Source organism: Ranitomeya imitator, chromosome 4 (genome assembly GCF_032444005.1).
Source record: "Ranitomeya imitator isolate aRanImi1 chromosome 4, aRanImi1.pri, whole genome shotgun sequence".
NCBI lineage: Eukaryota > Metazoa > Chordata > Amphibia > Anura > Dendrobatidae > Ranitomeya > Ranitomeya imitator.
The window spans coordinates 9,365,802-9,392,998 of NC_091285.1; the positions used below are offsets into that span (position 1 = coordinate 9,365,802).

The 27,197-nt window shown below is 56.0% G+C and overlaps 1 protein-coding gene across 4 annotated transcripts in view; it reads right to left on the bottom strand.

Moving 5' to 3' along the window:
* The window catches only part of ADIPOR2 (adiponectin receptor 2), a 64,116-nt gene extending 41,382 nt beyond the window's left edge, over window positions 1-22,734 (bottom strand). The window contains exons 1-2 of one of the 4 annotated variants that reach the window (XM_069762935.1): window positions 22,628-22,734; window positions 7,134-7,366 (exon numbers count right to left, since the gene is read on the bottom strand). In XM_069762935.1, the coding sequence (XP_069619036.1) occupies window positions 7,134-7,301 (168 nt within the window). In that variant the 5' untranslated portion in view covers window positions 7,302-7,366; window positions 22,628-22,734. Of the gene's footprint in view, window positions 1-7,133; window positions 7,367-7,446; window positions 7,542-12,560; window positions 12,692-13,216; window positions 13,341-22,627 lie in introns of those variants that run through there. The other 3 variants (XM_069762937.1, XM_069762936.1, XM_069762934.1) reach the window with 3 other exon arrangements.
* Between the last annotated feature and the right edge of the window lie 4,463 nt (window positions 22,735-27,197).

The window sequence follows — 27,197 nt, forward strand, 5'->3', positions numbered from 1 at the left end:
AGGTCGCCCCGACTGTACAGGAATGTGACCGACCAAAGCAGGAAATAAGTACACCCCTCCCCCCATACACATGCCTCATAGAACTACAACTCCCATCATGCCCCAGCATCCTGCGCCACAATACATGATGAATGGAGGTTATTAAAAGAAGTCTCATGATGCGACTCACGAGGCTCCGAGATCATCCAGCGGCTTCCCCCAGAGCCCAATTACCGAGAGCGGAGCGCCATCTTCCTGGAAAACAAATCCCCGGAGTCATCCCGCCATTACATCCTGTGTAATACCACCGCTACCAGGCGACATCACCGCCACACCCAGAGCCGGAACCATTAATACCCGGCCCGAAATAAGAGGGCAGCGAAGAGACCACGACCCCAAATATCAGACCAACTACTGAACCCACCAGTCACCTAGTGCCATCACTGTACATAGGGGCGGTATTATAGTAGTTATATTCTTGTACATAGGGGCAGTATTATATTAGTTATATTCTTGTACATAGGAGCAGTATTATAGTAGTTATATTCTTGTACATAGGAGCAGTATTATAGTAGTTATATTCTTGTACATAGGGGCAGTATTATAGTAGTTATATTCTTGTACATAGGAGCAGTATTATAGTAGTTATATTCTTGTACATAGGAGCAGTATTATAGTAGTTATATTCTTGTACATAGGAGCAGTATTATAGTAGTTATATTCTGTACATAGGAGCAGTATTATAGTAGTTATATTCTGTACATAGGAGCAGTATTATAGTAGTTATATTCTTGTACATAGGAGCAGTATTATAGTAGTTATATTCTTGTACATAGGGGCAGTATTATAGTAGTTATATTCTGTACATAGGAGCAGTATTATAGTAGTTATATTCTTGTACATAGGAGCAGTATTATAGTAGTTATATTCTTGTACATAGGGGCAGTATTATATTAGTTATATTCTTGTACATAGGAGCAGTATTATAGTAGTTATATTCTTGTACATAGGAGCAGTATTATAGTAGTTATATTCTTGTACATAGGGGCAGTATTATAGTAGTTATATTCTTGTACATAGGAGCAGTATTATAGTAGTTATATTCTTGTACATAGGAGCAGTATTATAGTAGTTATATTCTGTACATAGGAGCAGTATTATAGTAGTTATATTCTTGTACATAGGAGCAGTATTATATTAGTTATATTCCTGTACATAGAGGGCGGTATTATAGCAGTTATATATTTGGGCGTATTACATTCTTGGGTGCGTCCACCATGCTCCGGTCTGGGGAGGGGGCTGGGTTTTCCCCTCACCCTTAGGGCCCCTTTCCACTTGTGTGAGAAAAAAACGGTCCGATTTACGGACCGAAAAAACTGATGTAACGTCTGCGAGTGCCATGCGAGTGTCATGCGATTTTTTTATCGCAACATCCGTATGACATCCGTATTGCTGTCCGATTTTTACGCACGGGTCTCCTTTGAAAAGCCGGTAATTCAGCGCAGAGTACAGTAAAATCACACTGACAGGTTAGATTAGAGTAGATATATACACATAGAATAGGTATATATACATATATATATGTCAGGGAGACACCTATATATATATATTTATATTTAATGCAGCGCTAGATAGCTTTAAAGCTGGTAATTCAATTACCGGCTTTTGCTTTCTCCTTCACAAACCCGACATGATATGAGACCTGGTTACATACAGTAAACCATCTCATATCACCATTTTTTTTGCATATTCCACACTACTAATGTTAGTAGTGTGTATATGCAAAATTTGGGCGTTCTAGCTATTATATTTAAGGGTTAAATGGCGGAAAAAATTGGCGTGGGCTCCCGCACAATTTTCTCCGCCATAGTAAAGCCAGTGACTGAGGGCAGATATTAATAGCCTGGAGAGGGTCCATGGTTATTGCCCCCCCCCCCCCCCCTTCTGGCTAAAAACACCTGCCCCCAGCCACCCCAGAAAAGGCACATCTGGAAGATGCGCCTATTCTGGCACTTGGCCACTCTCTTCCCATTCATTTTTATTTAACGCCCAATCCACTCAGTGAAGACCCTCGTTCTGTGACAAAAAAAAAAATAAACCAACAATATACTTACCTTCCACAGATCTGTAAAGTCCAACGATGTAAATCCTTCTGAAGGGGTTAAAACATTTTGCAGCCAGGAGCTTTGCTAATGCAATGCTACTCCTCGCTGCAAAACCCCGGGAAATGAGTCTAAATATAGATCAATGAGCTATATTTAGCTTCATTTGCGGTGAGGCGTCCTCTGCTGGCTGTTCATAGATCGTGGGAACTTTCCTAGAAAGCCTGGGGCGTTAAATAAAAAATTACAACAACCTTTGTTTTTATTTCATTAAAATAATTTTTAATAATGTGTGTGTATTTTTTTAACCCTTTCTTTCAATTGGATTAATAATGGATAGGTGTCATAATTGACGCCTCTCCATTATTAATTAGGCTTAATGTCACCTTACAATAGCAAGGTGGCATTAACCCTTCATTACCCCATATCCCACCGCTACACGGGAATGGGAAGAGAGTGGCCAAGTGCCAGAATAGGCGTATCTTCCAGATGTGCCTTTTCTGGGGTGGCTGGGGGCAGGTGTTTTTAGCCAGGGGGGGGCCAATAACCGTGGACCCTCTCCAGGCTATTAATATCTGCCCTCAGTCACTGGCTTTACTACTCTGGCGGAGAAAATTGTGCGGGAGCCCACGCCAATTTTTTCCGCCATTTAACCCTTAAATATAATAGCTAGAACGGCCAAATTTTGCATATACACACTACTAACATTAGTAGTGTGGAATATGCAAAAAAAATGGTGATATGAGATGGTTTACTGTATGTAAATCAGGTCTCATATCATGTCGGGTTTAGGAAGGAGAAAGCAAAAGCCGGTAATTGAATTACCAGCTTTAAAGCTATCTAGCGCTGCATTAAATATAAATATATATATATAGGTGTCTCCCTGACATATATATATGTATATATACCTATTCTATGTGTATATATCTACTCTCATCTAACCTGTCAGTGTGATTTTACTGTACTCTGCGCTGAATTGCCGGCTTTTCTAAGGACACGGGTGCGTAAAAATCGGACAGCACTTGCATGGTGCGAGTGCTGTGCGTTTTTTTTCTCGCACCCATTGACTTGCATTGGCGAGTCTCGTCCGAGAATCTCAGCAATACGCAGCATGCTGCGATTTTTTTCTCAGCCGACACAGATTTTTCTCAGTCCGATTTCGGCTGGGAAAAAAAAAAAAAAAAATTCGCAAATGGAGTGTCACATTGATTAACATTGGTCCGAGTGCAATCCGATTTTTTATCGGATTGCACTCGTCCGTTTTTCTCACAAGTGGAAAGGGGCCCTTATTGTCAGTGAACACTCGGCTTTGCTGCCTCCCACATTTAGGTCACTGGGTGACTTCACACTTGGGTTTCATGTGCCGAAATCCAACCCGGGAATCGTCTGCGTTTCGCTAAATGTTACATAAAAGGTAACGGGATCCGTCGCCCTCGGCAGAATCCACACAAGTGGCGGCCGTCGCAGGACGACATCGGACACCGCTGAGCGGCCGGAATCTTATTCCTGGCAGCCGCCGTATTTTGTGGTATCGCTCAGGTATTCGGTAATGAAGTGATGAGATCTCCGGGGGGCAGGGAGACCCCGATATAATACAGTGACTATAACATGTCGCTCAGCTGATTTTCGTTACAATTGTATCTGCAGCAGCACAGGTCACTTTCCTGTTATATATATAGCTCCGCCCTGTGTGAGCTCCCAGCCAATGATTATGAGCCAGAGGTCACATGACTTCCTTTAAGACCAGCCCCCAAGGAACTAGAAAAGTCAAGCTTGTGCCTCCATAACTAACTACAACTCCCAGCAGATTCCAGGTGTTTGCAGACCCCCCGCTTGTCACATGCCAGTGTGTAAATGATCAACCGCGCCAGGACTGATCGTCAAGATCCGAGAGACCAGAGGGATTATGGGACAAAGATCTCCCACCCAGCTCGCTGGGATCCTGCACGTGGTCCACACCCACAGCAGTGCGGTGCCAGGCAGGACCGGTCACCCGTGGACTTCAGCCCTTATCACAAGTTATGGATTATCTCCTCCTCACACGCAGAGTCGGAGAATTTGGCAAGAAAGGGTTTTGGCAGGTCGGGTGGTACGCTGGGACTGACGCCGTCCGCGAGGAGGAGGAGGGTCCGTGTGTTAGATAAGACCCGCAGATAAGGGGGGGGAGGGGGGGGGCAGGGTCATTTTATTTTGCCCGAAAATAGAAAAATCCACCATAGCCCTTTTCTCCCCCGACCCACAGCCCGGTGGGCACTGTGCCCGGTGAGATCAGAGTGTGACAATAGACACCAGTGTGTGGCGGCATCACGGGGGCGCGAGTCCGATCCCGTCACATTAATATCCAGAGAGATAAACAAGTGACGAAGGGGCAGGATGGGCCGAGACGTGCGCTGCCCACCCGCCAGGGTTACGGTCCCGAGGCACCAACGTGCGCAGTCACCCAGCTTTCCTGATGCGGAGATTCAACTTCTCGAGCGTCCTGTGGTCGTTTGGAGGCTAATGGGCTGGCGCAGAGGGGAGCCGCCGGGCCGGAGGAGACGGGGAAGCCGCCCGGCCGGAGGAGACGGGGGAGCCCACGGGCCGGAGGAGCCCACGGGCCGGAGGAGACACCAGGCCGGAGGATGATGCACGACTCCTGTATACAGACAGGCGCTTATTAACTATTGATGCGGCCGGTGCGAGCACAAGTGCTGAGCGCAGCACTGACTGCGGCCCCGGGCGACGGAGCAGAAATCAGTCACCTTCTGCAGACGGGAGAAAAACTGCCACCACCCCGAGCAGCGGGACAAGGTCACCTTCACCTCCGCTGGAAGCCCCGGGGACGGGAGGCAGCGCATCCACCCAGTCAGTGTAAGGTCTACAGTAACGGGAGCGGACCCCCATATAGGACACATCCCCGCAGTCAGTGCAGGGTCTACAGTAATGCGAGCGGACCCCCATACATGACATATCCCCGCAGTCAGTGCAGGGTCTACAGTGATGTGGGGAGCGGACCCCCAGATGAGACATTTATATCATACTGTGTGTAAAATAATGTGGAACTCCATCTATAACTGGGGGCAGCAGCTGGGAATATGAGGGGGCTACCATGAGCCGCTGGGGTCCGGAGCCCGATGGTCACAGCTGCAGTCAGGCGAGAGGCTCTGACAACCCCTCATGTGCAGAGACAGCAGTTGTCAGCCCCATCAGGAGTGGAGGAGCTCTGGATCCTTCAGTAGCGGGGGATGGTGCATCTGGGTTGAGTAACCCTTTCATGCACGCAGTCCTCGCCGGCCCGCCGGGGTGCACACAGCGGTCTTTGTGTGCTGCAGATCGCACACTGGCTCCGGCCGCTGTTTGGGGGGCTGCAGACCGCCCTCCACACACGGACGCCTTTGTAAGATATAATACAAGGCACAAGCTCCGCTCTCGCCCGGGGAAGAGGCGCGGGGGTCCGCAGCCGGACCGTCTATACAGGGCTAGTTAACCCTCCATCTCTGCTTTACATAATCCTGTCCCCTGGACGAGGGGCTGCTGAAATACTCTGCACTGCTGGCATCCTGCTCCACCCACACTAAGGCAGTGCACTCCTCCCCTGAAATACTCTGTGCTGCTGTGGGACCCTCAATGCTACGCCTCCCCTCAGGATCAGCGCACTCCTCCCCTGAAATACTCTGTGCTGCTGTGGGACCCTCATTGCTGGGCCTCCCCTCAGGATCAGCACACTCCTCCCCTGAAATACTCTGTGCTGCTATGGGACCCTCAATGCTGGGCCTCCCCTCAGGATCAGCACACTCCTCCCCTGAAATACTCTGTGCTGCTATGGGACCCTCAATGCTGGGCCTCCCCTCAGGATCAATGCACTCCTCCCCTGAAATACTCTGTGCTGCTGTGGGACCCTCATTGCTGGGCCTCCCCTCAGGATCAGCACACTCCTCCCCTGAAATACTCTGTGCTGCTATGGGACCCTCAATGCTACGCCTCCCCTCAGGATCAGCACACTCCTCCCCTGAAATACTCTGTGCTGCTGTGGGACCCTCAATGCTGGGCCTCCCCTCAGGATCAGCGCACTCCTCCCCTGAAATACTCTGTGCTGCTGTGGGACCCTCATTGCTGGGCCTCCCCTCAGGATCAGCACACTCCTCCCCTGAAATACTGTGCCGCTGTGGGACCCTCATTGCTGGGCCTCCCCTCAGGATCAGCGCACTGCTCCCCTGAAATACTCTGTGCTGCTATGGGACCCTCATTGCTGGGCCTCCCCTCAGGATCAGCGCACTCCTCCCCTGAAATACTCTGTGCTGCTGTGGGACCCTCAATGCTGGGCCTCCCCTCAGGATCAGCACACTCCTCCCCTGAAATACTGTGCCGCTGTGGGACCCTCATTGCTGGGCCTCCCCTCAGGATCAGCGCACTGCTCCCCTGAAATACTCTGTGCTGCTATGGGACCCTCATTGCTGGGCCTCCCCTCAGGATCAGCGCACTCCTCCCCTGAAATACTCTGTGCTGCTGTGGGACCCTCAATGCTGGGCCTCCCCTCAGGATCAGCACACTCCTCCCCTGAAATACTCTGTGCTGCTGTGGAACCCTCAATGCTGGGCCTCCCCTCAGGATCAGCGCACTCCTCCACTGAAATACTCTGTGCTGCTATGGGACCCTCAATGCTGGGCCTCCCCTCAGGATCAGCGCACTCCTCCACTGAAATACTCTGTGCTGCTATGGGACCCTCAATGCTACGCCTCCCCTCAGGATCAGCGCACTCCTCCCCTGAAATACTCTGTGCTGCTATGGGACCCTCATTGCTGGGCCTCCCCTCAGGATCAGCACACTCCTCCCCTGAAATACTCTGTGCTGCTATGGGACCCTCATTGCTGGGCCTCCCCTCAGGATCAGCGCACTCTTCCCCTGAAATACTCTGTGCTGCTGTGGGACCCTCATTGCTGGGCCTCCCCTCAGGATCAGCGCACTCCTCCCCTGAAATACTCTGTGCTGCTGTGGGACCCTCAATGCTGGGCCTCCTGCGGCAGCGGGCCTGGCACAGCACACACGTGGAATCAGCGTGGCGCAGGGACTTACATTCTCCTGGGCAGGGCTTGGAGGGGGCTCAGCCAGAAGGGCGCACACATCGTCGTACTGGTCATGCTGGGAGTTGGGGCCCTCGGAGGTGACTGGCATGTGTCCTCTGCGCAGCCTCAGGACAGACTCAGGACGGACGCTGCTCCCCTCCGCGTCTTGTGTGTTCATGGGATGTGGGGGTCCCACGTCAGGGTCTTTTCTGCTGGACGGAAGGCCAGCGTCACTCCAGAGACCTGCGGGGAGATTAAAGTCATTAATATTCACCCGTGTTGCCCGCGGACCCCAAAGCCCAGAACGACGGCTGAGCCATTACTTCTGTGCCCAGAGCGGGGGAGCATGGCGGCCGACCGCCAACCTGCGCAGGAAAGAGAACCGCGATCCGGAGCGGCGGAGGAAACATCCAACACGAGTCGTAAAAGTTATTAATTTATCAGAATCTGATAAGATTACCCCTCCCCCAATAATAAACCTGCACAACACGCCACGCGCGGACAAGGTCTCTTAAAGGGGAAAGCACCTAGAAGGAATTATTAGGGAGGGACTAGAGGGGCTCCGGCCCTTACCCCGGTGGGTGCCATTGCCCCTAATCCGAGGCGTTACGGTCCGGTCACAGGCAACATCAAAGAGCTGTGAAATCCGATAATTGCGCCCCTCGACTACACACAGGGGGCGGGAGCTTCTCGTCCTCCGCCGGACCACCACCACCTGGGGGGCACAGGATGGCCGGGTCATAAAGGGGCGAGGGCAAAAAGAACAATGAATGTCAGAGCCAAAAATACAGGTGGCGGTGGGCAGAGGGCTTATACCAGGCCGCAGGGAGAATCTATGTAGCTGGCAGACGGGTGAGACGGTGGGCACCACTGGGCGGGGGAGGGGGCACGTGCTCATCATCAACAGCTTAATATGCAAAACAGGGGCTCAGCATTAACGAGGAAAGGAGCTCAGAGCTGGATTAGCCAACTGGCAGCGCAGGGCAGGATGGACCCGGGCGGGGGAGAGAGACGGCCACTTACAGACTAATTATTAACGGCCTCAATACGCTCTGGTCTCCCACCTTCCATAATAAACAGTAAAGCTTCACAGAGACCACCCCCGACCCAGAGCGAGCGGCAGCCCCCCAGCACGGCGCAGCCTGCGGCACTACGTATTGTTAGAAAAGAAGTGTGCTGGCCCTTTAAATCTCCCAATTACAATCTGAGAAGAAGGCGAAACCCCAGAGAGGCCAATGTTATAGTCAGCAAGCGCCATAATTACAGGGGGCGCCGGCATCCGAGGGAACGCCAACCTGCCGGCGAGGGAGGCGCCACGGTGCCAGCCGACACATGCCGAACAGTCACCAGAGCCAGGGGGCAACCGCAGCAAATCACAGCCCGACCACATGATGGCAGCTATATACCTGGACATAGGGGGCAGCACGATGGCAGCTATATACCTGGACATAGGGGGCAGCACGATGGCAGCTATATACCTGGACATAATGGGCAGTACGATGGCAACTATATACCTGGACATAGGGGGCAGCACGATGGCAGCTATATACCTGGACATAGGGGGCAGCACGATGGCAGCTATATACCTGGACATAGGGGGCAGTACGATGGCAACTATATACCTGGACACAGGGGGCAGTACGATGGCAGCTATATACCTGGACATAGGGGGCAGCATGATGGCAGCTATATACCTGGACACAGGGGCAGTACGATGGCAGCTATATACCTGGACATAGGGGGCAGTACGATGGCAGCTATATACCTGGACATAGGGGGCAGTACGATGGCAACTATATACCTGGACATAGGGGGCAGCACGATGGCAGCTATATACCTGGACATAGGGGGCAGTACGATGGCAACTATATACCTGGACACAGGGGGCAGTACGATGGCAGCTATATACCTGGACATAGGGGGCAGCATGATGGCAGCTATATACCTGGACACAGGGGCAGTACGATGGCAGCTATATACCTGGACATAGGGGGCAGTATGATGGCAGCTATATACCTGGACATAGGGGGCAGCACGATGGCAGCTATATACCTGGACATAGGGGGCAGTATTATAGTAGTTATATTCTTGTACATAGGAGCAGTATTATAGTAGTTATATTCTTGTACAGAGGAGCAGTATTATAGTAGTTATATTCTTGTACATAGGGGGCAGTATTATAGTAGTTATATTCTTGTACATAGGAGCAGTATTATAGTAGTTATATTCTTGTACAGAGGAGCAGTATTATAGTAGTTATATTCTTGTACATAGGGGGCAGTATTATAGTAGTTATATTCTTGTACATAGGAGCAGTATTATAGTAGTTATATTCTTGTACATAGGGGCAGTATTATAGTAGTTATATTCTTGTACATAGGAGCAGTATTATAGTAGTTATATTCTTGTACATAGGGAGCAGTATTATAGTAGTTATATTCTTGTACATAGGGGCAGTATTATAGTAGTTATATTCTTGTACATAGGGAGCAGTATTATAGTAGTTATATTCTGTACATAGGGGCAGTATTATAGTAGTTTTATACCTTGGCTGACCCCGCTGTATGCTCTCCCTCTGATGCGCCATGGTTTGCTCTCCTGTCTGGCAGATGAGGACGGTTGGGCACTATTTATTGAGCGGCCCGGGACAGAGTTTCCCAGGTACTACAGGTGCCAGCTCTCTTACGTGGTACATGGTGCCCAGCGGGGCGGATGTGTACAGAGCCCGATTCCGCTTGTTTACTGAGGTAATTAAACAAGGAACGGAAGTGGATCTGATCAAGTGTGCGCAAAAGCGTCCGGGGGACGACGCAGCGCCACAGCCCTGGTGCGAGACCTTGGGGGGCACAGATCCCAGCACCAGCCGACAACCTTTCTCAGAACTTGCACCATGACTGACCAGCGGCAGAGGCGGCGAAACCAGTCATCAGCTCTGTGGTAATCAGGGTGACGCAGCTCGGCAGGAATGCAGCGCACAAGTAAGACCCTACGTCTGTGAGACGCAAGACCTCTGGAAACTTCCACACATGGCCCAGGAATTCTCCGGCAGAACTTCAGAGGAAATGTTGGGGGGCGGCGGAGGCCACGGACGTCATCACTACACCTGGCACAGAATCAGAGGGGCCGCAGAGGTGATACAACAAGCATGGAGACCCCGAGCGGAGCACCCCCAAAGTAATAGATATCCGGACCACCATGCTAGACATCTGGGTGCTGGGCATTATGGGAACTGTAGTTACTCTTCATTCCATTTCTGAATGCAGCTTTGGCTGTGACTGGAGTATAATTATAAGTTACTGAATGGTGAGAGCAGAACGCCGAGCCGACACCGGGGGCGCCACTTATCAGGAAAGACTCCATGCTTTACACTGCATCTCTGCTCCATTAGGACACAGGGGTGACGCTGGCAGAGCAGAGGTCCATTGGAGGTTACATAGTCTGAAATCTGCCTCCTGCCTTACCGGCAGCTTCTCCGTCTCCCCCCCCCCCCCCCCCATACTTTACACTGCAGCTTCTCCGTCCCCCCCCCCATGCTTTACACTGCAGCTTCTCCGTCCCCCCCCCCCATGCTTTACACTGCAGCTTCTCCGTCCTCCCCCCCCCCCCATACTTTACACTGCAGCTTCTCCGTCCCCCCCCCCATGCTTTACACTGCAGCTTCTCCGTCCCCCCCCCCATGCTTTACACTGCAGCTTCTCCGTCTCCCCCCCCCCCCATGCTTTACACTGCAGCTTCTCAGTCTCCCCCCCCCCCATGCTTTACACTGCAGCTTCTCAGTCTCCCCCCCCCATGCTTTACATTGCAGCTTCTCCGTCCCCCCCCCCATGCTTTACACTGCAGCTTCTCCGTCTCCCCCCCCCATGCTTTACACTGCAGCTTCTCCGTCTCCCCCCCCCCATGCTTTACACTGCAGCTTCTCCGTCCCCCCCATGCTTTACACTGCAGCTTCTCCGTCTCCCCCCCCATGCTTTACACTGCAGCTTCTCCGTCCTCCCCCCCATGCTTTACACTGCAGCTTCTCCGTCCTCCCCCCCCCCATGCTTTACACTGCAGCTTCTCCGTCCTCCCCCCCCCCATGCTTTACACTGCAGCTTCTCCGTCCTCCCCCCCCCCATGCTTTACACTGCAGCTTCTCCGTCTCCCCCCCCATGCTTTACGCTGCAGCTTCTCCGTCTCCCCCCCCCATGCTTTACACTGCAGCTTCTCCGTCCCCCCCATGCTTTACACTGCAGCTTCTCCGTCTCCCCCCCCATGCTTTACACTGCAGCTTCTCCGTCCTCCCCCCCATGCTTTACACTGCAGCTTCTCCGTCCTCCCCCCCCCCATGCTTTACACTGCAGCTTCTCCGTCTCCCCCCCCATGCTATACACTGCAGCTTCTCCGTCTCCCCCCCCCCCCCATGCTTTACACTGCAGCTTCTCCGTCTCCCCCCATGCTTTACGCTGCAGCTTCTCCGTCTCCCCCCCCCCATGCTTTACACTGCAGCTTCTCCGTCCCCCCCATGCTTTACACTGCAGCTTCTCCGTCTCCCCCCCCATGCTTTACACTGCAGCTTCTCCGTCCTCCCCCCCATGCTTTACACTGCAGCTTCTCCGTCCTCCCCCCCCCCCATGCTTTACACTGCAGCTTCTCCGTCTCCCCCCCCATGCTATACACTGCAGCTTCTCCGTCTCCCCCCCCCCCCATGCTTTACACTGCAGCTTCTCCGTCTCCCCCCATGCTTTACGCTGCAGCTTCACCGTCTTCCCCATACTTTACGCTGCAGCTTCTCCGTCTCCCCCCCCCCCATGCTTTACGCTGCAGCTTCTCTGTCTCCCCCATGCTTTACGCTGCAGCTTCTCCGTCTCCCCCCCCCCCCATGCTTTACGCTGCAGCTTCTCCGTCCCCCCCCCCCCATGCTTTACACTGCAGCTTCTCCGTCTCCCCCCCCCCATGCTTTACACTGCAGCTTCTCCGTCCCCCCCATGCTTTACACTGCAGCTTCTCCGTCTCCCCCCCCATGCTTTACACTGCAGCTTCTCCGTCCTCCCCCCCATGCTTTACACTGCAGCTTCTCCGTCCTCCCCCCCCCCATGCTTTACACTGCAGCTTCTCCGTCCCCCCCCCCCCCATGCTTTACACTGCAGCTTCTCCGTCTCCCCCCCCCATGCTATACACTGCAGCTTCTCCGTCTCCCCCCCCCCCATGCTTTACACTGCAGCTTCTCCGTCTCCCCCCCCCCCATGCTTTACGCTGCAGCTTCACCGTCTTCCCCATACTTTACGCTGCAGCTCTTTCTTCCCCCCCCCCCATGCTTTACGCTGCAGCTTTGCTTGTTCAGATCGGCTGCTGCGTACATTTGACAGTAAAAGCAGCCTCCAAACCAGAAGCCTCCTGATCCTCTCTGTCCATGTAAAATATCTATTATATATGGGGAGAAAGCTTTAGAAAGACACACCTGGCTGCTGCAGAACCTCTTGCCTGGCGGGAAGTGCTCCTTGAAGCAACTGATGGTTGTCTTATAACCCGAATATCCTGGGTGACCGATGTACAATGGGAGGAGGGGCGTCACAGTGCGCAGCCCCCGCTCCATCCCGATACACCGACACCCTGTCACCGGCCGGGAACTCTCTGCAGAACTGGAAAAGCCGCCCGGGCGACTTCTCGTAGTCAGGAGGGTCACCGCCCGGGAGCGGGCACCTACACAGGTCTGTACTCGCATGCGTTTGTCGCAATGTGTCAGTGATCACCCTGCGTTCAGGCCTGGTCGTGCAGTCCCATCCATCCGTGTCTTGACCGCTGCGCCCAATCACTAGCCTCAGCGAGGATATACAGCATCTGACTGTTGGAGACCAGTGACTGGTCGCAGCGGTCCGGTGTCCGATGAACACGACGTCAAGATAATCAACCTGCAGCAATTCAGCTGCCACGAAACCACAACACCCAGCATGCTCAGACAGCCCCCAGACGCTGCACATATTGCACTGTAAGACCCCGGACTAATCTCCCCCACATCCTATAAGGCGAAGAAAGACCGCTGAAACGTCAGGTCTTCTCCAGTCACACCAAAAGCTGCAGACAGGACTCGTAGGTGCCATATAGAGGGCAACTGACCATTACTCCGGTTCTTGTAGTTCTCGCCCTGGTCCAATATCCCCCCGGTCCAGGTGTCTTGGGAGGTCCCTGTACTCGGTGAAACGTACAGAGCAAGGTCATCGGAGCCGCAGCTCCCAAAATAAAGGCACATACTGGAGCGTGCGCCAAACTATGCAGCTCCAGGAACATAACCCCCCCGCGGGGAGGAACGAACCTCAGGAGCGAGCGATCAGTCACAGCAAGATGGTCCAATTGGACGGTGCAGAGAAGATCAGCCCCCAAAAGAGCAGCTGGGGCCATTCAGTAAAAGCCAATGTATGTGACAGCTTAGCATCAATGATGCAGGCTATACGTGCACAAAAAAAAAAAAAAAAAAGGGGGCCTGCTCCTTTAAATTGCAGCTGCCTCTGGCAGCCTCCATATACAACAGGCCAGACGGGCAGCCCCGGGCCCGGTGCAACACGGGGCGGGGCAGCCCCGGGCCCGGTGCAACACGGGGCGGAGCAGCCCCGGTGCAACACGGGGCGGAGCAGCCCCGGGCCCGGTGCAACACGGGGCGGAGCAGCCCCGGGCCCGGTGCAACACGGGGCGGAGCAGCCCCGGTGCAACACGGGGCGGAGCAGCCCCGGGCCCGGTGGCTTCTAGATCCTGGCCTGACACCACTGATAAAGCAAAGACCTCCGACGAGAAAACAGCAAACTGTAAAGCGGGACCCCGATACCGGCGGAGACGTCACCGGCTGCTAATAGTAATGTCAAGGGCTCGCTCCGCACCAAGGAGGGGCGCAGGGTACAGCAAAGGTCTGGGGGGCACAAAAAGACCACAAAACCTTATGGACCAGGGGTCTGAAGTGTCGCAGAGAGTAGCAGGGCTGGAAACAACCAAAAAAAGAAGTGGTGGACAGGACCAAGGTTGCAATCTATCCCTGTTATCAGTCAAATCGAGCTGCGTAGAGGAGGCCCGGCTTATTGGGAATTGCACTCTATTGCTCCCTGTTATCAGCCATTCCAGGTCGGGCTGAAGGACAGGAAGTGCAGAATTTCTACTTAATATCTCATCTCCAGCCGCTCCTCATAAGGAACCAGTGATGGGGGCTACTGGCCCTTTAACTACAGGTGATGCGAGGTCAGCGGTCAGGAAAGGGTGTAATGTGGAACCATCGGGAGGACTCGCACCAGTAATCGATTATATGGCGGCGACAGGAGGAGTTCACTGAGGAAATCAGATTTAATGATATGGGAAATATGGCTGCAGAACACCACCTGAGCCCCCGATACATCCCCAGACGGGGGGCCGCCATGACTGAACACCGGAGGGCTGCAACTACTACTCCCAACATTCACCAACAGCCACAGCATAGAGGGCACACCCCAACATGTGAGAAGTCAGGGACCCCTCCGCTCAGCAACGTGACCCCTTATCTCTTACTGAAGACCCCCACTCAGAAGACTATGTATGGTGCACACCATACAGACAGTATACAGATGTGCCGGAGGTAGTGGGCCGTATACTCCTGTACGGGGGGCAGTATACAGATGTGCTGGAGGTAGTGGGCCATATACTCCTGTACGGGGGCAGTATACAAATGTGCCGGAGGTAGTGGGCCGTATACTCCTGTACGGGGGCAGTATACAGATGTGCTGGAGGTAGTGGGCCATATACTCCTGTACGGGGGGCAGTATACAGATGTGCCGGAGGTAGTGGGCCGTATACAGATGTGCTGGCGGTGGTGGGCCGTATACTCCTGTACGGGGGGGGGGGGGGGACGGACGGGACAGTATACAGATGTGCCGGAGGTAGTGGGCCATATACTCCTGTACGGGGGGCAGTATACAGATGTGCCGGAGGTAGTGGGCCGTATACTCCTGTACGGGGGGGGCAGTATACAGACGTGTCGGAGGTAGTGGGCCATATACTCCTGTACGGGGGGCAGTATACAGATGTGCCGGAGGTAGTGGGCCGTATACTCCTGTACGGGGGGGTGGGGGGGGCAGTATACAGATGTGCCGGAGGTAGTGGGCCGTATGTTCCTGTACGGGGGGGGGGGGTATTGGGCAGTATACAGATGTGCCGGAGGTAGCGGGCCGTATGCTCCTGTACAGGGGGGGTGGCAATATACAGATGTGCCGGAGGTAGTGGGCCGTATACTCCTGTACGGGGGGCAGTATACAGATGTGCCGGAGGTAGTGGGCCGTATACTCCTGTACGGGGGGGTGGGGGGGGCAGTATACAGATGTGCCGGAGGTAGTGGGCCGTATGTTCCTGTACGGGGGGGGGGGGGGGGGGGGGGTATTGGGCAGTATACAGATGTGCCGGAGGTAGCGGGCCGTATGCTCCTGTACAGGGGGGGTGGCAATATACAGATGTGCCGGCGGTAGTGGGCCGTATGCTCCTGTACAGGGGGGGTGGCAATATACAGATGTGCCGGAGGTAGTGGGCCGTATACTCCTGTATGGGGGGGGGGGGCAGTATACAGATGTGCCGGCGGTAGTGGGCCGTATACTCCTGTACGGGGCAGTATACAAATGTGCCGGAGGTAGTGGGCCGTATACAGATGTTCCGGCGGTAGTGGGCCGTATACTCCTGTATGGGGGGGGGGGGCAGTATACAGATGTGCCGGAGGTAGTGGGCCGTATGCTCCTGCACGGGGGGTGGGGGTGGGAAGGGGGAGTATACAGATGTGCCGGAGGTAGTGGGCCGTATGCTCCTGTACGGGGGCAGTATACAGATGTGCCGGAGGTAGTGGGCCGTATACTCCTGTACAGGGGAGCAGTATACAGATGTGTCGGAGGTAGTGGGCCGTATGCTTCTGTACAGGGGGCAGTATACAGGTGTGTCGGAGGTAGTGGGCCGTATACTCTTGTACGGGGGGCAGTATACAGATGTGCCGGAGGTAGTGGGCCGTATGCTCCTGTACGGGGGGCAGTATACAGATGTGTCGGAGGTAGTGGGCCGTATACTCCTGTACGGGGGGCAGTATACAGATGTGCCCGAGGTAGTGGGCCGTATGCTCCTGTACGGGGGGCAGTATACAGATGTGCCGGAGGTAGTGGGCCGTATGCTCCTGTACGGGGGGGCAGTATACAGATGTGCCGGAGGTAGTGGGCCGTATACTCCTGTACGGGGGCAGGATAGAGGGGTATGGGGGCGGCCGACTGTTGAGTTACCACACGGACAAACAGGGCAGTATATAAGGGTGTGTGGAGGGAAGTTACAGGGCTGTGTGTGGGTTTCTGTGTGGGGCACTGTACACAGGGGTGCACGGGGCTGTACACAGGGGTACAGTGGTACGGCAGGCTGTACAAAGGGGGCAGTACACAGGGGTCTCAGGGGGCTATACACAGGGGGTTGCAGGGCAGTATACAGTGGTATGGCGGGCTGAGGGGCAGTATACAGGGGTTCAGAGGGCTGTACACAGGGGGCAGTACACAGGGGTGCAGGGGGCAGTATACAGGGGTCTGTGGGGTAGTACACAGGGGTGCGGAGGGCTGTACACAGGGGGCAGTACACAGGGGTGCGGGGGGCAGTATACAGGGGGGCTGTACGGCTGTACACAGGGGTGCGGGGGGCTGTACACAGGGGGCTGCGGGGCAGTATACAGGGGTGCGGGGGGCAGTACACAGGGGGCTGCGAGGCAGTATAAAGGGGGGCTGTGGGGCAGTATAAAGGGGTACGGCGGGCTGTGGGGCTGTACACAGGAGTGCGGGGGGCTGTACACAGGGGGCTGCGAAGCAGTATAAAGGGGGGCTGTGGGGCAGTATACAGGGGTACGGCAGGCTGTGGGGCAGTATAAAGGGGGGCTGTGGGGCAGTATACAGGGGTACGGCAGGCTGTGGGGCAGTATAAAGGGGGCTGTGGGGCAGTATACAGGGGTACGGCGGGCTGTATACAGGGGTGCGGGGGGCTGCGAGGCAGTATAAAGGGGGGCTGTGGGGCAGTATAAAGGGGGGCTGTACACAGGGGTTCGGGGGGCAGTATACAGGGGTACGGCGGGCTGTGGGGCTGTACACAGGGGTGCGGGGGGCTGTACACAGGGGGGCAGTACACAGGGGTACGGCGGGCTGTGGGTCTGTACAGAGGGGTGCGGGGGGCTGTATACAGGGGCACGGCGGGCTGCGGGGCAGTATACAGGGGTGCGGCGGGTTGTGGGGCTGTACACAGGGGTTCGGGGGCAGTATACAGGGGTACGGCGGGCTGTGGGTCTGTACACAGGGGTGCAGGGGGCTGTACACAGGGGGCTGCGGGGCAGTATACAGGGGTACGGCGGGCTGTGGGGCAGTATACAGGGGTGCTGTACACAGGGGCTGTGGGGCAGTATACAGGGGTACGGCGGGCTGTGGGGCTGTACACAGGGGTGCGGGGGGCTGTACACAGGGGGCTGCGGGGCAGTATACAGGGGTACGGCGGGCTGTGGGGCAGTATACAGGGGTGCGGGGGGCTGTGGGGCAGTATACAGGGGTACGGCGGGCTGTGGGGCTGTACACAGGGGTGCGGGGGGCTGTACACAGGGGTGCGGGGGGCTGTACACGGGGGGCTGTACGGCAGTATAAAGGGGGGCTGTGGGTCTGTACACAGGGGTATGGCGGGCTGTGGGGCAGTATACAGCGGTGCGGGGGGCTGTACACAGGGGCTGTGGGGCAGTATACAGGGGTGCGGCGGGTTGTGGGGCAGTATACAGGGGTACGGCGGGCTGTGGGGCAGTATACAGGGGTACGGCGGGCTGTGGGGCTGTACACAGGGGTGCGGGGGGCTGTACACAGGGGGCTGTGGGGCAGTATACAGGGGTACGGCGGGCTGTGGGGCAGTATACAGGGGTGCGGGGGGCTGTACACAGGGGCTGTGGGGCAGTATACAGGGGTACGGCAGGCTGTGGGGCAGTACACAGGGGTGCGGGGGGCAGTATACAGGGGGGCTGTACGGCTGTACACAGGGGTGCGGGGGGCAGTACACAGGGGGCTGCGAGGCAGTATAAAGGGGTACGGCGGGCTGTGGGGCTGTACACAGGAGTGCGGGGGGCTGTACACAGGGGGCTGCAAGGGGGGCTGTGGGGCAGTATACAGGGGTACGGCAGGCTGTGGGGCAGTATAAAGGGGGGCTGTGGGGCAGTATACAGGGGTACGGCAGGCTGTGGGGCAGTATAAAGGGGGGCTGTGGGGCAGTATACAGGGGTACGGCGGGCTGTATACAGGGGTGCGGGGGGCTGCGAGGCAGTATAAAGGGGGGCTGTGGGGCAGTATACAGGGGGCTGTACACAGGGGTTCGGGGGGCAGTATACAGGGGTACGGCGGGCTGTGGGGCTGTACACAGGGGTGCGGGGGGCTGTACACGGGGCTGCGGGGCAGTATACAGGGGTACGGCGGGCTGTGGGGCAGTATACAGGGGTGCGGGGGCTGTACACAGGGGCTGTACACAGGGGCTGTGGGGCAGTATACAGGGGTACGGCGGGCTGTGGGGCTGTACACAGGGGTGCGGGGGGCTGTACACAGGGGGCTGCGGGGTAGTATACAGGGGTACGGGGGGCTGTACGGCAGTATAAAGGGGGGCTGTGGGTCTGTACACAGGGGTATGGCGGGCTGTGGGGCAGTATACAGGGGTGCGGGGGGCTGTACACAGGGGCTGTGGGGCAGTATACAGGGGTTCGGGGGGCAGTATAAAGGGGGGCGGCGGGTTGTGGGACAATATACAGGGGTACGGCGGGCTGTGGGGCAGTATACAGGGGTGCGGGGGGCTGTACACAGGGGCTGTGGGGCAGTATACAGGGGTACGGCGGGCTGTGGGGCTGTACACAGGGGTGCGGGGGGCTGTACACAGGGGGCTGCGGGGCAGTATACAGGGGTACGGCGGGCTGTGGGGCAGTATACAGGGGTGCGGGGGGCTGTACACAGGGGCTGTGGGGCAGTATACAGGGGTACGGCAGGCTGTGGGGCAGTACACAGGGGTGCGGGGGGCAGTATACAGGGGGGCTGTACGGCTGTACACAGGGGTGCGGGGGGCTGTACACAGGGGTGCGGGGGGCAGTACACAGGGGGCTGCGAGGCAGTATAAAGGGGGGCTGTGGGGCAGTATAAAGGGGTACGGCGGGCTGTGGGGCTGTACACAGGAGTGCGGGGGGCTGTACACAGGGGGCTGCGAAGCAATATAAAGGGGGGCTGTGGGGCAGTATACAGGGGAACGGCAGGCTGTGGGGCAGTATAAAGGGGGGCTGTGGGGCAGTATACAGGGGTACGGCAGGCTGTGGGGCAGTATAAAGGGGGGCTGTGGGGCAGTATACAGGGGTACGGCGGGCTGTATACAGGGGTGCGGGGGGCTGCGAGGCAGTATAAAGGGGGGCTGTGGGGCAGTATACAGGGGGGCTGTACACAGGGGTTCGGGGGGCAGTATACAGGGGTACGGCGGGCTGTGGGGCTGTACACAGGGGTGCGGGGGGCTGTACACAGGGGTGCGGGGGGCTGTACACAGGGGGCTGCGGGGTAGTATACAGGGGTACGGGGGGCTGTACGGCAGTATAAAGGGGGGCTGTACACAGGGGTGCGGGGGGCTGTACACAGGGGCTGTGGAGCAGTATACAGGGGTTCGGGGGGCAGTATACAGGGGTACGGCGGGTTGTGGGGCTGTACACAGGGGTTCGGGGGCAGTATACAGGGGTACGGCGGGCTGTGGGTCTGTACACAGGGGGCTGCGGGGCAGTATACAGGGGTACGGCGGGCTGTGGGGCAGTATACAGGGGTGCGGGGGGCTGTACACAGGGGCTGTGGGGCAGTATACAGGGGTACGGCGGGCTGTGGGGCTGTACACAGGGGTGCGGGGGGCTGTACACAGGGGGCTGCGGGGCAGTATACAGGGGTACGGCGGGCTGTGGGGCAGTATACAGGGGTGCGGGGGGCTGTACACAGGGGCTGTGGGGCAGTATACAGGGGTACGGTGGGCTGTGGGGCTGTACACAGGGGTGCGGGGGGCTGTACACAGGGGGCTGCGGGGTAGTATACAGGGGTACGGGGGGGCTGTACACAGGGGGCTGTGGGGCAGTATAAAGGGGGGCTGTGGGTCTGTACACAGGGGTACGGCGGGCTGTGGGGCAGTATACAGGGGTGCGGGGGGCTGTACACAGGGGCTGTGGGGCAGTATACAGGGGTACGGCGGGCTGTGGGGCTGTACACAGGGGTGCGGGGGGCTGTACACAGGGGGCTGCGGGGTAGTATACAGGGGTACGGGGGGCTGTACACAGGGGGCTGTGGGGCAGTATAAAGGGGGGCTGTGGGTCTGTACACAGGGGTACGGCGGGCTGTGGGGCAGTATACAGGGGTGCGGGGGGCTGTACACAGAGGGCTGTGGGGCAGTATAAAGGGGTTTGGGGGGCAGTATACAGGGGTACGGCGGGCTGTGGGGCAGTATAAAGGGGGGCTGTGGGTCTGTACACAGGGGTACGGCGGGCTGTGGGGCAGTATACAGGGGTGCTGTACACAGGGGGCTGTGGGGCAGTATAAAGGGGGGCTGTGGGTCTGTACACAGGGGTACGGCGGGCTGTGGGGTAGTATACAGGGGTTCGGGGGGCAGTATACAGGGGTACGGCGGGCTGTGGGGCAGTATAAAGGGGTTCGGGGGGCAGTATACAGGGGTACGGCGGGCTGTGGGGCAGTATACAGGGGTACGGCGGGCTGTGGGGCTGTACACAGGGGTGCGGGGGGCTGTACACAGGGGGCTGTGGGGCAGTATAAAGGGGGGCTGTACACAGGGGTGCGGGGGGCTGTACACAGGGGTGCGGGGGGCTGTACACAGGGGTGCGGGGGGCTGTACACAGGGGTGCGGGGGGCTGTACACAGGGGTGCGGGGGGCTGTACACAGGGGTGCGGGGGGGCTGTACACAGGGGTGCGGGGGGGCTGTACACAGGGGTGCGGGGGGGCTGTACACAGGGGTGCGGGGGGGCTGTACACAGGGGTGCGGGGGGGCTGTACACAGGGGTGCGGGGGGGCTGTACACAGGGGGCTGTGGGGCAGTATAAAGGGGGGCTGTACACAGGGGTGCGGGGGGCTGTACACAGGGGTGCGGGGGGCTGTACACAGGGGTGCGGGGGGCTGTACACAGGGGTGCGGGGGGCTGTACACAGGGGTGCGGGGGGCTGTACACAGGGGTGCGGGGGGCTGTACACAGGGGTGCGGGGGGGCTGTACACAGGGGTGCGGGGGGGCTGTACACAGGGGTGCGGGGGGGCTGTACACAGGGGTGCGGGGGGGCTGTACACAGGGGTGCGGGGGGGCTGTACACAGGGGTGCGGGGGGGCTGTACACAGGGGTGCGGGGGGGCTGTACACAGGGGTGCGGGGGGGCTGTACACAGGGGTGCGGGGGGGCTGTACACAGGGGTGCGGGGGGGCTGTACACAGGGGTGCGGGGGGGCTGTACACAGGGGTGCGGGGGGGCTGTACACAGGGGTGCGGGGGGGCTGTACACAGGGGTGCGGGGGGGCTGTACACAGGGGTGCGGGGGGGCTGTACACAGGGGTGCGGGGGGGCTGTACACAGGGGTGCGGGGGGGCTGTACACAGGGGTGCGGGGGGGCTGTACACAGGGGTGCGGGGGGGCTGTACACAGGGGTGCGGGGGGGCTGTACACAGGGGTGCGGGGGGGCTGTACACAGGGGTGCGGGGGGGCTGTACACAGGGGTGCGGGGGGGCTGTACACAGGGGTGCGGGGGGGCTGTACACAGGGGTGCGGGGGGGCTGTACACAGGGGTGCGGGGGGGCTGTACACAGGGGTGCGGGGGGGCTGTACACAGGGGTGCGGGGGGGCTGTACACAGGGGTGCGGGGGGGCTGTACACAGGGGTGCGGGGGGGCTGTACACAGGGGTGCGGGGGGGCTGTACACAGGGGTGCGGGGGGGCTGTACACAGGGGTGCGGGGGGGCTGTACACAGGGGTGCGGGGGGGCTGTACACAGGGGTGCGGGGGGCAGTAAAAAGGGGGGCTGTGGGTCTGTACACAGGGGTACGGCGGGCTGTGGGGCAGTACACAGGGGTGCGGGGGGCTGTACACAGGGGTGCGGGGGGCTGTACACAGGGGTGCGGGGGGCTGTACACAGGGGTGCGGGGGGCTGTACACAGGGGTGCGGGGGGCTGTACACAGGGGTGCGGGGGGCTGTACACAGGGGTGCGGGGGGCTGTACACAGGGGTGCGGGGGGCTGTACACAGGGGTGCCGGGGGCTGTACACAGGGGGCTGTACACAGGGGTACGGCGGGCTGTGGGGCAGTATACAGGGGTGCGGGGGGCTGTACACAGGGGTGCGGGGGGCTGTGGGGCAGTATACAGGGGTACGGGGTGTTACAGGCAGCTGACCGTCGGGTCACCACACAGCATCCATAATTACAGCAGGACGTCAGTGACACCGGCCGCCGCACCGTCTTCCCCTCCTTCCCGCTCTCCCGGCCGGCGCCTCACCTTCTCCCTGTCTCCAGCCTCGCCGTTCTTCTGCCCGTCCGGCCGCCGCCGTCTCTTATTGTCGCCTCCCCGGGTTGCCTGGCAGCGTCACCATGACGGCCATCGCACGAGGGAGCAGCGACCAATCACAGCGCCTCCTGTATGCATGCACCAATACGTTGCGCAGAGTCATCCCGCCCTCGAGACGCTGCATGCCGGGAAATGTAGTCTTACCTTAGCCCCGCTCTTTATTTGTTTTGAGCAAGCCAAGGTCGCGGCTGACACGTGCTCCGTGCTGACCAATCAGCGGCTGAATCCATCACTTCCTGGTCACGTGACCTGTTTCTATGACAACCACGACTCTTCTTCAGTCATGGTTCAATGGACGCCTCTAGTGATCACCGGAGACTCAGGCTGTTCGCTCAACACCAGCCTGTGATATCAATAAAGTTATTAAAAAAAAAAAAAAATAGGAAAGATGAATGCAGCACGTTTTCAGCAAATACTGGGGGCAAATTTTCACTCATCAGCCCAGTAGTCCATCCTAAATGCGGCAGCCAGGGTCGTCCATCTATCTATCTAATCGTTACTCGGACTCCGCTCTTCGCCAGTCGTTACACTGGCTGCCCATTCATTACAGGATACAATTCACAGTACTTGTTCTCCCCCACAAAGCTCTGCACAGTGCGGCCCCCCATACTCCCACTCCCGACTCCAAGACTTCTCCCGTGCTGCGCCAATCCTCTGGAATGCTCTACCCCAAGAAAAGAGAACATGCACAAAACAGGGATCAGCCAAAGATTAGGGTAAAAATACAAAGCTTTATTACAGAACTGGAGATACACACATAGAAAAACAATTAACAATCCCTTTGGGATAATTCACACAAAAACAGATCCAAAATGAGGAGTATAATACTCACGAGTTCCCCGAGGCGAAAAATGGCGTCAATCTGTCTGACAAAGCCAACACAACTGAGGACTAAAGAGACGATGAACACTTGTTGTAAATGACGTCTGAGAAGAAAATGTGAATAAATGGAGGAAGAGTCCCAGCAATGCCCTGACTGCACCAGAAGGTGTAATAATGAGAATGTGCAACAACACAACCAGTCCTACAAGATGGCGGCTGCACAGACTATGGCAGCAATAAGCTAAGGTCCCAGTGCGGCCCTAACTGGTCAGGGGGCCCGGGTGCATAGGACGAGTTGGTGTAACAAGCAGTCAATACTCCGCCCTGACACCCCAGCACACGGTCCAGCCTCAGGGGGGCACGGACCCACGCGTTCCGACACTCACGGTGTCTTTTTCAAGGTGGATATACCCCGGTCCTGTTATTTATCTATAAATAGGAACATTAAATCAAAAATCATACCAGCTGTTTCCTGGCGGCGCCCAGAACGGCATAATGGTGGCTCGGCGGTGGGGCATCTAGGTCTTGTACATATCTCGATCATATCTGTATTTCTGCTTTTTTTCATATTTTGTTGCATTGTGAAATAATAGCCTATATTTAATTGGCCGTAAGATCCCATTTTTCGTTGTTTTCGCTTTTTTATATGTGCCCTTATTGTGTTGCGCGGTGTCACGCTTGTTAAACCAAAGAAATCACCCGGCGCATGCGCATTCCATCCTACAGCGCATGCGTTTGTGCTCAAATACATCTTTTTTTTGGAGACGAATTTATGACTTCTGCCTCACACAGGGTCCGCGCATGCTCTCGATATATGTGAACCTTCACTTGCTTCCTTCCGGGCCACCGCCCACCTCGTGTATCACCGCCGAGCCACCATTATGCCGTTCTGGGTGCCGCCAGGAAACAGCTGGCATAATTTTTGATTTAATTTTGCTCTCTATGTAAAGATAAATAACAGGACCGGGGTATATCCACCTTGAAAAAGACACCGTGAGTGTCGGAACGCGTGGGTCCGTGCACCCCTGAGGCTGGACCGTGTGCTGGGGTGTCAGGGCGGAGTATTGACTGCTTGTTACACCAACTCGTCCTATGCACCCGGGCCCCCTGACCAGTTAGGGCCGCACTGGGACCTTAGCTCATTGCTGCCATAGTCTGTGCAGCCGCCATCTTGTAGGACTGGTTGTGTCGTTGCACATTCTCATTATTACACCTTCTGGTGCAGTCAGGACATTGCTGGGACTCTTCCTCCATTTATTCACATTTTCTTCTCAGACGTCATTTACAACAAGTGTTCATCGTTTCTTTAGTCCTCAGTTGTGTTGGCTTTGTCAGACAGATTGACGCCATTTTTCGCCTCGGCGAACTCGTGAGTATTATACTCCTCATTTTGGATCTGTTTTTGTGTGAATTATCCCAAAGGGATTGTTAATTGTTTTTCTATGTGTGTATCTCCGGTTCTGTAATAAAGCTTTGTATTTTTACTCTAATCTTTTGGTGATCCCTGTTTTGTGCATGTTCTCTTTTCATTTTATGTGTAAGGGCGGGTGTGTAGCCCATTCACCACTTCCATCTATCCCCCTCCCCCTGAAGATGGCTGGACCATCATTGTAATACACACCTGTACTTTGTATCTCCCCCACCTCATTGTAGATTGTAAGCTCTTACGAGCAGGGGCGGCTTATTGTGCTTTAATTATTGTATTGTTAACATTGTTACTTATGTCTGTTGTGTTTGAAATTATTAAACTGTAAAGCGCTATATAAATACAGATTATAATTATTACTTGGACGTTCCAACATGACAACGATCCAAAACACGAGGCCAAGTCGACCTGTCATTGGCTACAGCAGAACAAAGTGAACGTTCTGGAGTGGCCATCTCAGTCTCCTGTCCTCAGTATCATTGAGCCTCTCTGGGGAGATCTCAAGCGCAGTTCATGCTAGACAGGAATTTACAGGAACTGGAGGCTTTATGCCAAGAAGAGTGGGCAGCTTTACCATCTGAGAAAATAAAGAACCTCATCCACAGCTACCACAAAAGACTTCAGGCTGTCATTGATGTTAGAGGGGGCAATACACGGTATTAAGAAATGGGGTGTGTGAACTTTTCATCAGGGTCATTCGGATGTTTTGGGTTGTCATTATGATTTAAAAAGAGAAAACACAGTAGACTGACAATATATGGCTTCACCCAACCACTAACCATGAGTGGAGGAAACATTTTATATTCTCTGAAAAAAGGCCAAAAAAGCAAAAATTCTACCGGGGGATGTAAACTATTGAGCACAACTGTATATACAGAGCAAAAAAGGGGAGAAGGCAGCGCAGCCTAAGGTTAAGACGCAATACATAAAGTGCAAATGCACATATTAATTTCTAACTGTATTATCAAAATGAGACATTTAGCAAACAATTGATCAATTCTTTGAGCCACCCCGCCTCTTCACGGCAATCTTATATTGGGGCAGTCCTACACTACGTTTTTTATATTCGCTGTGCCATAAAGGCCTCCTAAATGAACTAAAAGCAAGACCACATTAAAAGCATACTGTACCTGGAGCATTACTGAGTCACCCCCATGGCGCCAGAATAGGCAAGCGAGGATAAAGGTTGACCAGGTCCAGACAGACATTTCGGATCCAACCTCCACACTGCCCATCCAGAGCCACAGATGAAGAGTGAGACAGGCCGAGGAACAAAGAATTGATCAATTGTTTGCTAAATGTCTCATTTTGAAAATACAGTTAGAAATTAATATGTGCATTTGCCCTTTATGTATTGCGTCTTAACCTTAGGCTGCGCTGGCTTCTCCCCTTTTTTGCTCAACTGTATATGGATGGGGGACATAAGAAATAAAATTCAAAGAAGCTTTATTGGCAGGACCAAATAAACATTAGTTTTGCCAAAGCGTACAGTAGGGAATAGGGATAGGGACCGTGGGAACTATGGATGGGCACATCCAGGGTAAGGGCTTTGGAAGTCCATGGCATATCAGTTCTCTCTCTGGCAGCCTATGGCATCCGCTCTCATACTGCTCTATCTCCCCTGCTCTCACATACTGCGCTGCCCTCTCCCCCTCACACACATACTGCGCTGCCCTCTCCCCTGCGCACACATACTGCGCTGCCCTCTCCCCCTCACACACATACTGCGCTGCCCTCTCTCTTGCGCACACATACTGCGCTGCCCTCTCCCCCGCGCTCACATACTGTGCTGCTCTCTCCCCCGCTCTCTCACACACTGTGCTGCTCTCTCCCCCGCTCTCTCACACACTGTGCTGTCTTCTCCCCAGCGCTCACATACTGCGCTGCCCCCTCCTCTGTTCTCACATACTGCGCTGCACTCTCCCCCGCAGTCACATACTGCGCTGCCCTCTCCCCTGCACTCACATACTGCGCTGCTCTCTCCCCCGCTCTCATATACTGCGCTGCTCTCTCCCCCGCTCTCACATACTGCGCTGCTCTCTCCCCCGCTCTCATATACTGCGCTGCTCTCTCCCCCGCTCTCACATACTGTGCTGCCCTCTCCCCTGCGCACACATACTGCGCTGCCCTTTCCCCCGCGATCACATACTGTGCTGCTCTCTCCCCCGCTCTCTCACACACTGCGTTGTCTTCTCCCCAGCGCTCACATACTGCGCTGCCCTCTCCTCCACTTTCACATACTGCGCTGCTCTC